The following is a 16,091-nucleotide window of genomic DNA, read 5'->3' on the forward strand; positions in this document are numbered from 1 at the left end:
TATAGGAAGAGAGGAGCAGAATGGAGTCGTGATCTGATTTGCCCAAGGGAGGGCGGGGGAGGGCCTTGTAGCCATGCTGGAAGGGAGAGTAATGGTCAAGAGTTTTTGAAGCGCGAGTACTACAGAAAATGTGTTGATATAACTTCGGTAGCATTGTCCTCAAATTTGCTTTATTAAAATCCCCAGCTACAATAAATGCGGCCTTAGGATATGTTGTTTCCAGTTTGCATAAAGTCCATTGTAGTTCTTTGAGGGCCGTCGTGGTATCGGCTTGAGGGGGAATATACACGGGTGTTACTATAACCGAAGAGAATTCTCTTGTGAGGTAATACGGTCGGCATTTGATTGTGAAGGTATTCTAGGTCAGGTGAACAAAAGGACTTGAGTTCCTGTACGTTGTCACAATCACACCATGAGTAGTTAATCATGAAACATACACCACCACCCTTCTTCTTCTTCTTCTTCTTATGTCCCATGTTGCCTTTTGAATGAAGTGTCCATTATTATGTCCTGCAATGCTGCAGTCTACCAAGCAGCGGTGGTCCAGCAGTCTACCAAGCAGCGGTGGTCCTGTAGTCTACCAAGCAGCGGTGGTCCTGCAGTCTACCAAGCAGCGGTAGTCCTGTAGTCTACCAAGCAGCGGTAGTCCTGCAGTCTACCAAGCAGCGGTGGTCCTGCAGTCTACCAAGCAGCGGTGGTCCTGCAGTCTACCAAGCAGCGGTGGTCCTGCAGTCTACCAAGCAGCGGTAGTGTTGCAGTCTACCAAGCAGCGGTAGTGTTGCAGTCTACCAAGCAGCGGTAGTCCTGCAGTCTACCAAGCAGCGGTAGTCCTGCAGTCTACCAAGCAGCGGTGGCCCTGCAGTCTACCAAGCAGCGGTGGTCCTGTAGTCTACCAAGCAGCGGTGGTCCTGCAGTCTACCAAGCAGCGGTGGTCCTGCAGTCTACCAAGCAGCGGTGGTCCTGCAGTCTACCAAGCAGCGGTGGTCCTGCAGTCTACCAAGCAGCGGTGGCCCTGCAGTCTACCAAGCAGCGGTGGTCCTGTAGTCTACCAAGCAGCGGTGGTGTTGCAGTCTACCAAGCAGCGGTAGTGTTGCAGTCTACCAAGCAGCGGTAGTCCTGTAGTCTACCAAGCAGCGGTGGTGTTGCAGTCTACCAAGCAGCGGTAGTCCTGCAGTCTACCAAGCAGCGGTGGTCCTGCAGTCTACCAAGCAGCGGTAGTCCTGTAGTCTACCAAGCAGCGGTGGTCCTGCAGTCTACCAAGCAGCGGTAGTCCTGTAGTCTACCAAGCAGCGGTAGTCCTGCAGTCTACCAAGCAGCGGTAGTCCTGTAGTCTACCAAGCAGCGGTGGTGTTGCAGTCTACCAAGCAGCGGTAGTCCTGCAGTCTACCAAGCAGCGGTGGTCCTGCAGTCTACCAAGCAGCGGTGGTGTTGCAGTCTACCAAGCAGCGGTGGTCCTGCAGTCTACCAAGCAGCGGTGGTCCTGCAGTCTACCAAGCAGCGGTAGTCCTGCAGTCTACCAAGCAGCGGTGGTCCTGCAGTCTACCAAGCAGCGGTGGTCCTGCAGTCTACCAAGCAGCGGTGGTCCTGCAGTCAACCAAGCAGCGGTAGTCCTGCAGTCTACCAAGCAGCGGTGGTCCTGTAGTCTACCAAGCAGCGGTGGTCCTGCAGTCTACCAAGCAGCGGTAGTCCTGCAGTCTACCAAGCAGCGGTGGTCCTGTAGTCTACCAAGCAGCGGTAGTCCTGCAGTCTACCAAGCAGCGGTGGTCCTGCAGTCTACCAAGCAGCGGTGGTCCTGCAGTCTACCAAGCAGCGGTAGTCCTGCAGTCAACCAAGCAGCGGTGGTCCTGTAGTCTACCAAGCAGCGGTGGTCCTGTAGTCTACCAAGCAGCGGTAGTCCTGCAGTCTACCAAGCAGCGGTGGTCCTGCAGTCTACCAAGCAGCGGTGGTGTTGCAGTCTACCAAGCAGCGGTGGTGTTGCAGTCTACCAAGCAGCGGTGGTCCTGCAGTCTACCAAGCAGCGGTAGTCCTGCAGTCTACCAAGCAGCGGTAGTCCTCCAGTCTACCAAGCAGCGGTAGTCCTCCAGTCTACCAAGCAGCGGTGGTGCTGCAGTCTACCAAGCAGCGGTGGTCCTCCAGTCTACCAAGCAGCGGTGGTCCTGCAGTCTACCAAGCAGCGGTGGTGTTGCAGTCTACCAAGCAGCGGTGGTCCTGTAGTCTACCAAGCAGCGGTGGTCCTGCAGTCTACCAAGCAGCGGTGGTCCTGCAGTCTACCAAGCAGCGGTAGTCCTGCAGTCTACCAAGCAGCGGTGGTCCTCCAGTCTACCAAGCAGCGGTGGTGTTGCAGTCTATCAAGCAGCGGTGGTCCTGCAGTCTACCAAGCAGCGGTGGTGTTGCAGTCTACCAAGCAGCGGTGGTGTTGCAGTCTATCAAGCAGCGGTGGTCCTGCAGTCTACCAAGCAGCGGTGGTCCTGCAGTCTACCAAGCAGCGGTGGTGTTGCAGTCTACCAAGCAGCGGTAGTCCTGCAGTCTACCAAGCAGCGGTGGTCCTGCAGTCTACCAAGCAGCGGTGGTGTTGCAGTCTACCAAGCAGCGGTAGTCCTGCAGTCTACCAAGCAGCGGTGGTGTTGCAGTCTACCAAGCAGCGGTAGTCCTGCAGTCTACCAAGCAGCGGTGGTGTTGCAGTCTACCAAGCAGCGGTAGTCCTGCAGTCTACCAAGCAGCGGTAGTCCTGCAGTCTACCAAGCAGCGGTAGTCCTGTAGTCTACCAAGCAGCGGTAGTCCTGCAGTCTACCAAGCAGCGGTAGTCCTGCAGTCTACCAAGCAGCGGTGGTCCTGCAGTCTACCAAGCAGCGGTGGTGTTGCAGTCTACCAAGCAGCGGTGGTCCTGCAGTCTACCAAGCAGCGGTAGTCCTGCAGTCTACCAAGCAGCGGTAGTGTTGTAGTCTACCAAGCAGCGGTAGTGTTGCAGTCTACCAAGCAGCGGTAGTCCTGCAGTCTACCAAGCAGCGGTAGTCCTGTAGTCTACCAAGCAGCGGTGGTCCTGCAGTCTACCAAGCAGCGGTGGTCCTGTAGTCTACCAAGCAGCGGTAGTCCTGCAGTCTACCAAGCAGCGGTGGTCCTGCAGTCTACCAAGCAGCGGTAGTCCTGCAGTCTACCAAGCAGCGGTGGTGTTGCAGTCTACCAAGCAGCGGTAGTCCTGTAGTCTACCAAGCAGCGGTGGTGTTGCAGTCTACCAAGCAGCGGTAGTCCTGCAGTCTACCAAGCAGCGGTGGTCCTGTAGTCTACCAAGCAGCGGTGGTCCTGCAGTCTACCAAGCAGCGGTAGTCCTGTAGTCTACCAAGCAGCGGTAGTGTTGCAGTCTACCAAGCAGCGGTGGTCCTGCAGTCTACCAAGCAGCGGTAGTCCTGTAGTCTACCAAGCAGCGGTAGTCCTGTAGTCTACCAAGCAGCGGTGGTCCTGTAGTCTACCAAGCAGCGGTAGTCCTGTAGTCTACCAAGCAGCGGTAGTCCTGTAGTCTACCAAGCAGCGGTAGTCCTGTAGTCTACCAAGCAGCGGTGGTCCTGCAGTCTACCAGCTCAATTTCGAGTCTCATAGCAAAGGGTCTGAATACTTATGTAAATTAAGTATTTCTGTTTTTTGTTATAAATTTGCTAAGAATTCTAAAAAAAACATTTTGGTCTTGTCATTATGGGGTGCATAGATGGATGAGGAAAAAACTATTTAATCCCTTTTAGAATAAGGCTGTAATGTAACAAAATGTGGAAAAGGGGGGGTCTGAATACCTTCCGAATTCATTGTAAATCTTATTTATCCCGAGAGTCCTGGGAAATACAGCATAAATCGGAAGTGACCATTTTTAAAGCCAAGATCTGGTGACTATGCCAGGGTTCTCTCCAGATCTGGTCACTATGCCAGGGTTCTCCCCCAGATCTGGTCACTATGCCAGGGTTCTCTCTAGATCTGGTCACTATGCCAGGGTTCTCCCCAGATCTGGCCACTATGCCAGGGTTCTCTCCAGATCTGGTCACTATGCCAGGGTTCTCTCCAGATCTGGTCACTATGCCACGGTTCTCTCCAGATCTGGTCACTATGCCAGGGTTCTCCCCCAGATCTGGTCACTATGCCAGGGTTCTCTCCAGATCTGGTCACTATGCCAGGGTTCTCTCTAGATCTGGTCACTATGCCAGGGTTCTCTCCAGATCTGGTCACTATGCCAGGGTTCTCCCCCAGATCTGGTCACTATACCAGGGTTCTCTCCAGATCTGGTCACTATACCAGGGTTCTCCCCATGATCTGGTTACTATACCAGGGTTCTCTCCAGATCTGGTCACTATGCCAGGGTTCTCTCTAGATCTGGTTACTATGCCAGGGTTCTCTCCAGATCTGGTCACTATGCCAGGGTTCTCCCCAGATCTGGTCACTATGCCAGGGTTCTCCCCAGATCTGGTCACTATGCCAGGGTTCTCTCCAGATCTGGTCACTATGCCAGGGTTCTCTCCAGATCTGGTCACTATGCCAGGGTTCTCTCCAGATCTGGTCACTATGCCAGGGTTCTCCCCAGATCTGGTCACTATACCAGGGTTCTCCCCCAGATCTGGTCACTATACCAGGGTTCTCTCTAGATCTGGTCACTATACCAGGGTTCTCTCCAGATCTGGTCACTATACCAGGGTTCTCCCCAAATAAGAGGGGTGCTGTGTCGCCTTGTTGGCTTGGCTGTGCCACTATGTAAAGATTTCACAGCAAATTAAACTGAGTAATGTAATGATAGTAACTTCTCCAGTGGCATTGATGGGAATTGCGCAACAGGCCATTCATAAATTCTGAGCATGATCATGTCCCTCAGATAATTCAGGGCGTTCAGCAGTAGACCTAGAATATCTCGCAACAGAGCACGCTCAGAATGCACAGAGCGCACCCCAAGTAGGCTACAGCTTTGTCAAATCATACCAACTTTGCAGCGACAGTCAAACAAAAGTCAAATTACCAAATTATTGCTTAACTTGCTAGATAATACCTCCTGCTAGATAACCTCCTGCTCGATAACCTCCTGCTAGAAAACCTCCTGATAGATAACCTCCTGCTCGATAACCTCCTGCTCGATAACCTCCTGCTCGATAACCTCCTGCTAGGTAACCTCCTGCTCGATAACCTCCTGATAGATAACCTCCTGCTCGATAACCTCCTGCTCGATAACCTCCTGCTCGATAACCTCCTGCTAGGTAACCTCCTGCTCGATAACCTCCTGATAGATAACCTCCTGCTAGATAACCTCCTGCTAGATAACCTCCTGCTCGATAACCTCCTGCTCGATAACCTCCTGCTCGATAACCTCCTGCTCGATAACCTCCTTCAACGAATGACATATCTCTTATAGTTGATCATTATACAAATAGCAGACCGGCTCAAAAATATGGGTGACGAGTGGAAATAGTTTAAATATCAAGGTATCTACTCTCATACCATTTAAGGCTTAGTCCAATTAGTCGAATGGTTGATTGTTTGGTAGATAGGCTGGTTGTCAACCAATATTATTTTTTTTTGTAGAGGTGTAGCAAATACTCAGTCACCCTCGGCGAAGGGGAAATTGCTCCGCGGAAAGGCAAATTGCCTCTTGGTCTGACTGTCAAGACGTTGGGTTGTCCCATATCTGTTCTTCTTCTTCGTCTGCAGAGTTTGGTGGGAAGTTCTCCCAGATCTGTTCTTCTTCTTCGTCTGCAGAGTTTGGTGGGAAGTGGAAGATGCTGCATTACTTTGCCAAGGACTTCTTCTCCCCTGTGGTGCCGGTGGGCTTCGAGGACCAGGGTAGTCTGGTGGTCTATGCTGTGTCTGACCTGAGCCACGACCTTCAGCTCAGGACTGTGGTACGTTGACCCTCTCGACCATTTTCAACACGTCAAATAACTCAATACCACATTGAGTCCACACATTAAAAACACAATACACAGAAACATGCCTGTTTAATAACCTGTTTATGTATGTACAGTCAGATCTATCATTATTGGCAGCCTTGATAAAGATTAGCAAAAAATACTGTATCAAATAAATAATTTTAATATTGATCTACTGTAACGACAGTCTAGTTCTTCCTCCTCCTCGGACGAGGAGAGGAGAGAAGGATCGGAAGACCAAAATGCAGCGGGTTGTGAATACATGATGAATTTATTTAAAGACGAAGACGAACACGAAAAACACTTGGAAAATTACAAAACAACAAAACGACGTAGACTGACCTAAAACATGAGAACTTACAATAACATGAAGAACGCACGAACAGGTACAGACTACAACAAACGAACGAGCAAACCGAAACAGTCCCGTGTGGTGCAACATACACAGACACGGAAGACAATCACCCACAAACAAACAGTGTGAACAGCCAACCTATATATGGTTCTCAATCAGAGGCAACGCCAAACACCTGTCCCTGATTGAGAACCATACAAGGCTAATTACAAGTGACCTAAACATAGAAACACGAAACATAGAATGCCCACCCCAACTCACGCCCTGACCAACTAAACACATACAAAAATAGGTCAGGAACGTGACATAACCCCCCCCTCAAGGTGCGAACTCCAGGAGCACCAGCATAAAGTCTAGGGGAGGGTCTGGGTGGGCATCTGTCCACGGTGGCGGCTCAGGCTCTGGGCGTGGTCCCCATCCCACCTTAGTCAAACCCCGCTTTTGTAGCCTCCTCCAAATGGCCACCCTCCAAATTAACCCCACTGGATTAAGGGGCAACACCGGACTGAGGGGCAGCACCGGACTGAGGGGCAGCACCAGAATGAGGAGCAGTACCAGAATGAGGGGCAACACCAGAATAACTGGCGGATCCTGGCTGGCTGGCTCTGGCGGATCCTGGCTGGCTGGCTCTGGCGGATCCTGGCTGGCTGGCTCTGGCGGATCCTGGCTGGCTGGCTCTGGCGGATCCTGGCTGGATGATGGCTTAATGCTGGATGACGGCTCTGGCTGGTCATGGCTGGACGACGGCTCTGGCTGGTCATGGCTGGACGACGGCTCTGGCTGGTCATGGCTGGACGACGGCTCTGGCTGGTCATGGCTGGACGACGGCTCTGGCTGGTCATGGCTGGACGACGGCTCTGGCTGGTCATGGCTGGACGACGGCTCTGGCTGGTCATGGCTGGATGACGGCTCTGGCTGGTCATGGCTCGCTGACGGCTCTGGCTGGTCATGGCTCTCTGACGGCTCTGGCTGGTCATGGCTCGCTGACGGCTCTGGCTGGTCATGGCTCGCTGACCGCTCTGGCTGGTCATGGCTCGCTGACGGCTCTGGCTGGTCATGGCTCGCTGACGGCTCTGGCTGGTCATGGCTCGCTGACCGCTCTGGCTGGTCATGGCTCGCTGACGGCTCTGGCTGGTCATGGCTCGCTGACGGCTCTGGCTGGTCATGGCTCGCTGACGGCTCTGGCTGGTCATGGCTCGCTGACGGCTCTGGCTGGTCATGGCTCGCTGACGGCTCTGGCTGATCCGGTCTGGCGGAAGGCTCTGGCTGATCCGGTCTGGCGGAAGGCTCTGGCTGATCCGGTCTGGCGGAAGGCTCTGGCTGATCCGGTCTGGCGGAAGGCTCTGGCTGATCCGGTCTGGCGGAAGGCTCTGGCTGATCCGGTCTGGCGGAAGGCTTTGGCTGCTCCTGTCTGGCGGAAGGCTCTGGCGGCTCCTGTCTGGCGGAAGGCTCTGGCGGCTCCTGTCTGGCGGACGGCTCTGTAGGCTCATGGCAGACGGGCGGCTTTGCAGGCTCATGGCAGACGGGCGGCTTTGAAGGCTCAATACAGACGGGCAGTTCATGCGGCGTTTGTCAGACGGACAGTTCAGACGGCGTTGGGCAGACGGACAGTTCAGACGGCGTTGGGCAGACGGGCAGTTCAGGCGCCGCTTGGCAGACGGGCAGTTCAGGCGCCGTTGGGCAGACGGGCAGTTCAGACGCCGCTGGGCAGACGGGCAGTTCAGACGCCGCTGGGCAGACGGGCAGTTCAGACGCCGCTGGGCAGACGGCAGACTCTGGCCGGCTGAGACGCACTGTAGGCCTGGTGCGTGGTGCCGGAACTGGAGGTACCGGGCTAAGGACACGCACCTTCAGGCTAGTGCGGGGAACAACAACAGGGCACACTGGACTCTCAAAGCGTACTATAGGCCTGGTGCGTGGTACCGGCACTGGTGGTACCGGGCTGAGGGCACGCACCACAGGGAGAGTGCGTGGAGGAGGAACAGGGCTCTGGAGACGCACTGGAAGCCTGGTGCGTGGTGTAGGCACTGGTGGTACTGGGCTGGAGCGGGGAGTTGGCGCCGGAAATACCGGCGTACTGGCTCCCTTGAGCACTGAGCCTGCCCAACCTTACCTGGTTGTATACTCCCCGTCGCCCGACCAGTGCGGGGAGGTGGAATAACCCGCACCGGGCTATGTAGGCGAACCGGGGACACCATGCGTAAGGCTGGTGCCATGTAAGCCGGCCCGAGGAGACGCACTGGTGGCCAGATACGTTGGGCCGGCTTCATGACATCCGGCTCAACGCTCAATCTAGCCCGGCCGATACGTGGAGCTGGAATGTACCGCACCGGGCTATGCACACGTACAGGAGACACCGTGCGCTCTACTGCGTAACACGGTGTCTGCCCGTACTCTCGCTCTCCACGGTAAGTACAGGGAGTAGGCGCAGGTTTCCCACCTGACTTCGCCACTCTCCCTTTCAGCCCCCCCCCAAGAAATTTTTGGGGTTTACTCACAGGCTTTTCGGGTTTCCAGCCACGTCTCCTTGCTGCCTCCTCAAACCACCGCTCCTGGGCTTTAGCTGCCTCCCTCTCTTCAACAGAGCGGCGATATTCCCCTGTCTGAGCCCAGGGTCCTTTTCCGTCCAATATTTCCTCCCATGTCCACGAGTCCTGGTTTCTTTGTTGCGCTCTCCCACGCCGCTTGGTCTTAGGTTGGTGGGTGATTCTGTAACGTCTGTCTAGTTCTTCCTCCTCCTCGGACGAGGAGAGGAGAGAAGGATCGGAAGACCAAAATGCAGCGGGTTGTGAATACATGATGAATTTATTTAAAGACGAAGACGAACACGAAAAACACTTGGAAAATTACAAAACAACAAAACGACGTAGACTGACCTAAACCATGAGAACTTACATATAACACGAAGAACGCACAAACAGGTACAGACTACACCTAACGAACGAACAAACCAAAACAGTCCCGTGTGGTGCACAGACACAGACACGGAAGACAATCACCCACAAACAAACAGTGTGAACAGCCTACCTTTATATGGTTCTCAATCAGAGGAAACGTCAAACACCTGTCCCTGATTGAGAACCATATAAGGCTAATTACAAGTGACCTAAACATAGAAACACAAAACATAGAATGCCCACCTCAACTCACGCCCTGACCAACTAAACACATACAAAAATAACATAAAACAGGTCAGGAACGTGACAGGTACTTAGTAAAAAACAATATCCTGGTACTTAGTAAAAAACAATATCCTGGTACTTGATATCATTGACCTTAACATGGGCTATAGGACAGGTTTGAAACAAAATGGTGCATCTTCAATATTATGGGGCCAATTTGCTTCCACTGGTCCTGGGGCCCTTTTTAAGGTCATGAAATGTACCAGGTACTAGGACATTTTAGCCAACAACCTGGTTGCCTCTGCCAGGAGGCTGACACTTCCAAGAGGGTCTTCCAGCAAGACAATAACCCCAAGGACACGTCAAAATCCACAAAGAAATACAATAAAGTTCAGTATTATTTATATTATACACTCTTTTTCTCGTCTTTATCAAAGGGTGTCAATAATTATGGACCTGATTGTATTTATGTGAGTACTTCACAACTGCCCCTTAGAACCAGTCCCCAGGCAGGCTAAGTGGATAACTGTGTTCCTCCGTAGCAACGCAGAGTAAATATCATTATAAACCAGGTGATTCGAGCCATGAATGCTGATTGGCTGCATCCGTAGTCCCCAGGCAGGCTAAGTGGATAACTGTGTTCAGTCCCCAGTCAGGCTAAGTGGATAACTGTGTTCAGTCCCCAGGCAGGCTAAGTGGATAACTGTGTTCAGTCCCCAGGCAGGCTAAGTGGATAACTGTGTTCCTCCGTAGTCCCCAGGCAGGCTAAGTGGATAACTGTGTTCAGTCCCCAGTCAGGCTAAGTGGATAACTGTGTTCAGTCCCCAGGCAGGCTAAGTGGATAACTGTGTTCAGTCCCCAGGCAGGCTAAGTGGATAACTGTGTTCAGTCCCCAGGCAGGCTAAGTGGATAACTGTGTTCCTCCGTAGTCCCCAGGCAGGCTAAGTGGATAACTGTGTTCCTCCGTAGTCCCCAGGCAGGCTAAGTGGATAACTGTGTTCAGTCCCCAGTCAGGCTAAGTGGTTATTAACTGTGATTGTAGACTGATGTATCTTGTCGTCAGGTTTCAGTCTATGAGTGGAGCAGTCTGGATCCCGTGTGCACTGTGACTTCCGGATTCGTTCTTGTGGAAGGAGGAAGTGCTGAGGTCGTCCACAAACAGCCAATCACAGCCTTGCTGGCGGGGTGTGGGCGCGGGAGTTGTACCCGCCTCACCTGTCTCCTGACCTTTCACCTTGAGGACGTCAACAGCCAGCAAGGTCCCATTAACCACCTCTTCCTCAGCTCGCCCAAAAATGCCCAGGGGATGCTGAGACCCAACACCACAGTAAGACCGACATCACACACAACTAGTGACAATGACATCACTATTTACATTTAAGTCATTTAGCAGACGCTCTTATCCAGAGCAACTTACAAATTGGATAGCATTGAGATTTTCACAGCTTTATCACTTTTTTACATATTTCAGTGTAGTTACATCATATTTCAATACTAGTTACATACAGTATAAATATATTTTTAGATCTTTTATTTAACTAGGCAAGTCAGTTAAGAACAAATTCTTATTTTCAATGACAGCCTAGGAACAGTGGGTTAACTGCCTTGTTCAGGGGGCAGAACGACAGATTTGTACCTTGTCACCTCGGGGGATTTGAACTTGCAACCTTTCGGTTACTAGTCCAACACTCTAACCACTAGGCCACCCTGCCGCCCCATATTAACTATTAACTGACCTGACTGCATCATCATGAGTTCTGCTTCTAATTACGTCATAGCAATCATATTTGTCCACTGGATCTCCTATCGGGTAGTTCTGGGTTAATATACAGCTTGTTATTGAATAGATAACGAGTGCTATGTTTCACCCTCCCTGTCTCTCTGGATGGCGGGAGGACTAATGTATACGCTCTTAGGCTAGTTCTGGGTTAATATACAGCTTGTTATTGGTTGTGCATTATAATGCATTACGCATAGTTCACAGGGTGTTATATACGTGCTTATAACACATTATGAATAGGGTATTATTAGTAATGGACCAGGAGTGCTCTGTTTTCAGCCCCTCGTCTCTCTGGGTGGTCAGTATGACTGCCATAGTGACCTCTCTCTCTCCTCTCAGGCCGAGGTGCAGCAGGACGAGATGGGAGGATACACCGTGACCCTGCAGTCCTCTGCCGTAGCGGCCTTCGTATGGCTAGATGTTGGGGACGTCCCAGGACGATTCAGCACCAACGGATTCCTCATGGTCACCAGGAACAGAACAGTCACCTTTAACCCCTGGGGTCCCACCAGTACCCAGCAGCTAGCCCAGGCCCTGACTGTTACGTCATTGAGAGATGTGTACTGACTATCTTACGTATGAAATGGCATCCTATAACCTACATAGTGCACTACTTTTGACCAGAGCTCTATGGGTTGTACACTATATAAGGAATAGGGTGCCATTTTGGACATACTTACTGAACCACTACCCAGTACCCAGGAGTTAACCCAAACCCTCTCCCTAACCTCTCTCTGAGATGAGTACTGAGATCCTCTCCCTAACCTCTCTCTGAGATGAGTACTGAGACCCTCTCCCTGAGATGAGTACTGAGACCCTCTCCCTAACCTCTCTCTGAGATGAGTACTGAGACCCTCTCCCTAACCTCTCTCTGAGATGAGTACTGAGACCCTCTCCCTAACCTCTCTCTGAGATGAGTACTGAGACCCTCTCCCTGAGATGAGTACTGACCCTCTCCCTAACCTCTCTCTGAGATGAGTACTGAGACCCTCTCCCTAACCTCTCTCTGAGATGAGTACTGAGACCCTCTCCCTAACCTCTCTCAGAGATGAGTACTGAGACCCTCTCCCTAACCTCTCTCTGAGATGAGTACTGAGACCCTCTCTCTGAGATGAGTACTGAGACCCTCTCCCTGAGATGAGTACTGAGACCCTCTCTCTGAGATGAGTACTGAGACCCTCTCTCTGAGATGAGTACTGAGACCCTCTCCCTAACCTCTCTCTGAGATGAGTACTGTGACCCTCTCCCTAACCTCTTTCTGAGATGAGTACTGAGACCCTCTCCCTAACCTCTCTCTGAGATGAGTACTGAGACCCTCTCCCTGAGATGAGTACTGACCCTCTCCCTAACCTCTCTCTGAGATGAGTACTGAGACCCTCTCCCTAACCTCTCTCAGAGATGAGTACTGAGACCCTCTCCCTAACCTCTCTCTGAGATGAGTACTGAGACCCTCTCTCTGAGATGAGTACTGAGACCCTCTCCCTGAGATGAGTACTGAGACCCTCTCTCTGAGATGAGTACTGAGACCCTCTCTCTGAGATGAGTACTGAGACCCTCTCTCTGAGATGAGTACTGAGACCCTCTCCCTAACCTTTCTCTGAGATGAGTACTGTGACCCTCTCCCTAACCTCTTTCTGAGATGAGTACTGAGACCCTCTCCCTAACCTCTCTCTGAGATGAGTACTGAGACCCTCTCAGAACCAAAATCAAATATAAATGACTGTTGTTACTCAACATATCTCAGACTCGCGAATTATATTGAGATTAACTTATCTCGCTAGTAGCCAGATAATGTCAGCTAGCCAAATAATGTCAGCTAGCCAGATAGTCAGCTAGCCAGATAATGTCAGCTAGCCAGATAATGTCAGCTAGCCAGATAATGTCAGCTAGCCAGATAACGTCAGCTAGCCAGATAACGTCAGCTAGCCAGATAATGTCAGCTAGCCAGATAATGTCAGCTAGCCAGATAATGTCGGCTAGCCAGATAGTCAGCTAGCCAGATAGTCAGCTAGCCAGATAATGTCAGCTAGCCAGATAATGTCAGCTAGCCAGATAATGTCAGCTAGTATAATGTCAGCTAGCCAGATAATGTCGGCTAGCCAGATAGTCAGCTAGCCAGATAATGTCAGCTAGCCAGATAATGTTCTAAGGATACCACCAGAAGTTAGGCTAATTACTGAGGATACCACCAGAAGTTAGGCTAATCACTGAGGATGCCGCCAGAAGTTAGGCTAATTACTGAGGATGCCGCCAGAAGTTAGGCTAATTACTGAGGATGCCGCCAGAAGTTAGGCTAATTTCTGAGGATACCGCCAGAAGTTAGGCTAATTACTGAGGATGCCGCCAGAAGTTAGGCTAATTACTGAGGATACCGCCAGAAGTTAGGCTAATCACTGAGGATACCGCCAGAAGTTAGGCTAATTACTGAGGATACCGCCAGAAGTTAGGCTAATCACTGAGGATACCGCCAGAAGTTAGGCTAATTACTGAGGATACCACCAGAAGTTAGGCTAATTACTGAGGATACCACCAGAAGTTAGGCTAATCACTGAGGATGCCGCCAGAAGTTAGGCTAATTACTGAGGATGCAGCCAGAAGTTAGGCTAATTACTGAGGATGCCGCCAGAAGTTAGGCTAATTACTGAGGATGCCGCCAGAAGTTAGGCTAATTACTGAGGATACCGCCAGAAGTTAGGCTAATTACTGAGGATACCACCAGAAGTTAGGCTAATTACTGAGGATGCCGCCAGAAGTTAGGCTAATTACTGAGGATGCCGCCAGAAGTTAGGCTAATTACTGAGGATGCCGCCAGAAGTTAGGCTAATTACTGAGGATACCGCCAGAAGTTAGGCTAATTACTGAGGATGCCGCCAGAAGTTAGGCTAATTACTGAGGATGCAGCCAGAAGTTAGGCTAATTACTGAGGATGCCGCCAGAAGTTAGGCTAATTACTGAGGATGCCGCCAGAAGTTAGGCTAATTACTGACGATGCCGCCAGAAGTTAGGCTAATTACTGAGGATGCAGCCAGAAGTTAGGCTAATTACTGAGGATGCCGCCAGAAGTTAGGCTAATTACTGAGGATACCGCCAGAAATTAGGCTAATTACTGAGGATACCGCCAGAAGTTAGGCTAATTACTGAGGATACCAACTAACTACATGGGAGTAACGGGAGTACCCCTACGTCTGTACCCTACACGGGGGTGTGGTCACATTAAGCCACGCTTCGCCTGCAACTCAATCAATTTTGACAAAAATCACATTTTCTGGTGCACCTAAATTTCATGTGGTGCTCCTAATTGTTTAAAGTAGGGAGCACCAGTGCTACCAATAATTTAATTACATTTTTAAATTTAAAGCCCTGACTGAGACCCTCTCCCTAACCTACCTCAGAGATGAGTACTGAGACATGAGAAACCCCAACACTCTCTGTCAGTTGGATGTACAACGTTGTGTGTGGGATTTGTTGTAAATAAGATACAAGGGAATGAATTTGCATTAATAAAGTAAATGGAGATATATTTTGTATGGTTTTATTTTGCTATCATTTAGATTTGTCTATTTCAGACTACAAGGAAAGTCAAATGTTGCGGGTAAGGCTTTACATACACTAACTAACTACTGTAGGTCATTGGGTCTAGGAGCCTACAGTAAATGGGAATACTGTAGGTCATTGGGTCTAGGAGGCTACAGTAAATAGGAATACTGTAGGTCACTGGGTCTAGGAGCCTACAGTAAATAGGAATACTGTAGATCATTGTGTCTAGGAGGCTACAGTAAATAGGAATACTGTAGGTCATTGGGTCTAGGAGCCTACAGTAAATGGGAATACTGTAGGTCATTGGGTCTAGGAGCCTACAGTAAATAGGAATACTGTAGGTCATTGGGTCTAGGAGCCTACAGTAAATAGGAATAATGTAGGTCATTGGGTCTAGGAGGCTACAGTAAATGGGACAGCTGTAGGTCACTGGGTCTAGGGGCCTACAGTAAATAGGAATACTGTAGGTCATTGGGTCTAGGAGCCTACAGTAAATAGGAATACTGTAGGTCATTGGGTCTAGGAGCCTACAGTAAATAGGAATACTGTAGGCCATTGGGTCTAGGAGCCTACAGTAAATAGGAATACTGTAGGTCATTGGGTCTAGGAGCCTACAGTAAATAGGACTGCTGTAGGTCATTGGGTCTAGGAGGCTACAGTAAATAGAACAGCTGTAGGTCATTGGGTCTAGGAGCCTACAGTAAATAGGACTGCTGTAGGTCATTGGGTCTAGGAGCCTACAGTAAATAGGACAGCTGTAGGTCATTGGGTCTAGGAGCCTACAGTAAATAGGAATACTGTAGGCCATTGGGTCTAGGAGCCTACAGTAAATAGGACTGCTGTAGGTCATTGGGTCTAGGAGCCTACAGTAAATAGGACAGCTGTAGGTCATTGGGTCTAGGAGGCTACAGTAAATAGGACCGCTGTAGGTCATTGGGTCTAGGAGGCTACAGTAAATAGGACAGCTGTAGGTCATTGGGTCTAGGAGGCTACAGTAAATAGGACTGCTGTAGGTCATTGGGTCTAGGAGCCTACAGTAAATAGGACTGCTGTAGGTCATTGGGTCTAGGAGGCTACAGTAAATAGAACAGCTGTAGGTCATTGGGTCTAGGAGCCTACAGTAAATAGGACTGCTGTAGGTCATTGGGTCTAGGAGCCTACAGTAAATAGGACAGCTGTAGGTCATTGGGTCTAGGAGCCTACAGTAAATAGGAATACTGTAGGCCATTGGGTCTAGGAGCCTACAGTAAATAGGACTGCTGTAGGTCATTGGGTCTAGGAGGCTACAGTAAATAGGACAGCTGTAGGTCATTGGGTCTAGGAGGCTACAGTAAATAGGACTGCTGTAGGTCATTGGGTCTAGGAGCCTACAGTAAATAGGACTGCTGTAGGTCATTGGGTCTAGG

General features: G+C 50.6%; 1 protein-coding gene across 3 annotated transcripts in view; it reads left to right on the forward strand.

Annotated features, from left to right (window-relative positions):
• Positions 1–14,668, forward strand: part of manba (mannosidase, beta A, lysosomal) — a 62,608-nt gene extending 47,940 nt beyond the window's left edge. For 2 of the 3 annotated variants that reach the window (XM_055911077.1, XM_055911079.1), the window contains exons 15-17: positions 5,722–5,864; positions 10,432–10,695; positions 11,488–14,668. In XM_055911077.1, coding sequence (XP_055767052.1) covers positions 5,722–5,864; positions 10,432–10,695; positions 11,488–11,715 — 635 coding nt within the window. In that variant the 3' untranslated portion in view covers positions 11,716–14,668. Of the gene's footprint in view, positions 1–5,673; positions 5,865–10,431; positions 10,696–11,487 lie in introns of all 3 variants that reach the window. The other variant, XM_055911078.1, reaches the window with a different exon arrangement.
• The last annotated feature ends 1,423 nt before the right edge of the window (positions 14,669–16,091 follow it).

Source organism: Salvelinus fontinalis, unplaced genomic scaffold (genome assembly GCF_029448725.1).
Source record: "Salvelinus fontinalis isolate EN_2023a unplaced genomic scaffold, ASM2944872v1 scaffold_0045, whole genome shotgun sequence".
Lineage (NCBI taxonomy): Eukaryota > Metazoa > Chordata > Actinopteri > Salmoniformes > Salmonidae > Salvelinus > Salvelinus fontinalis.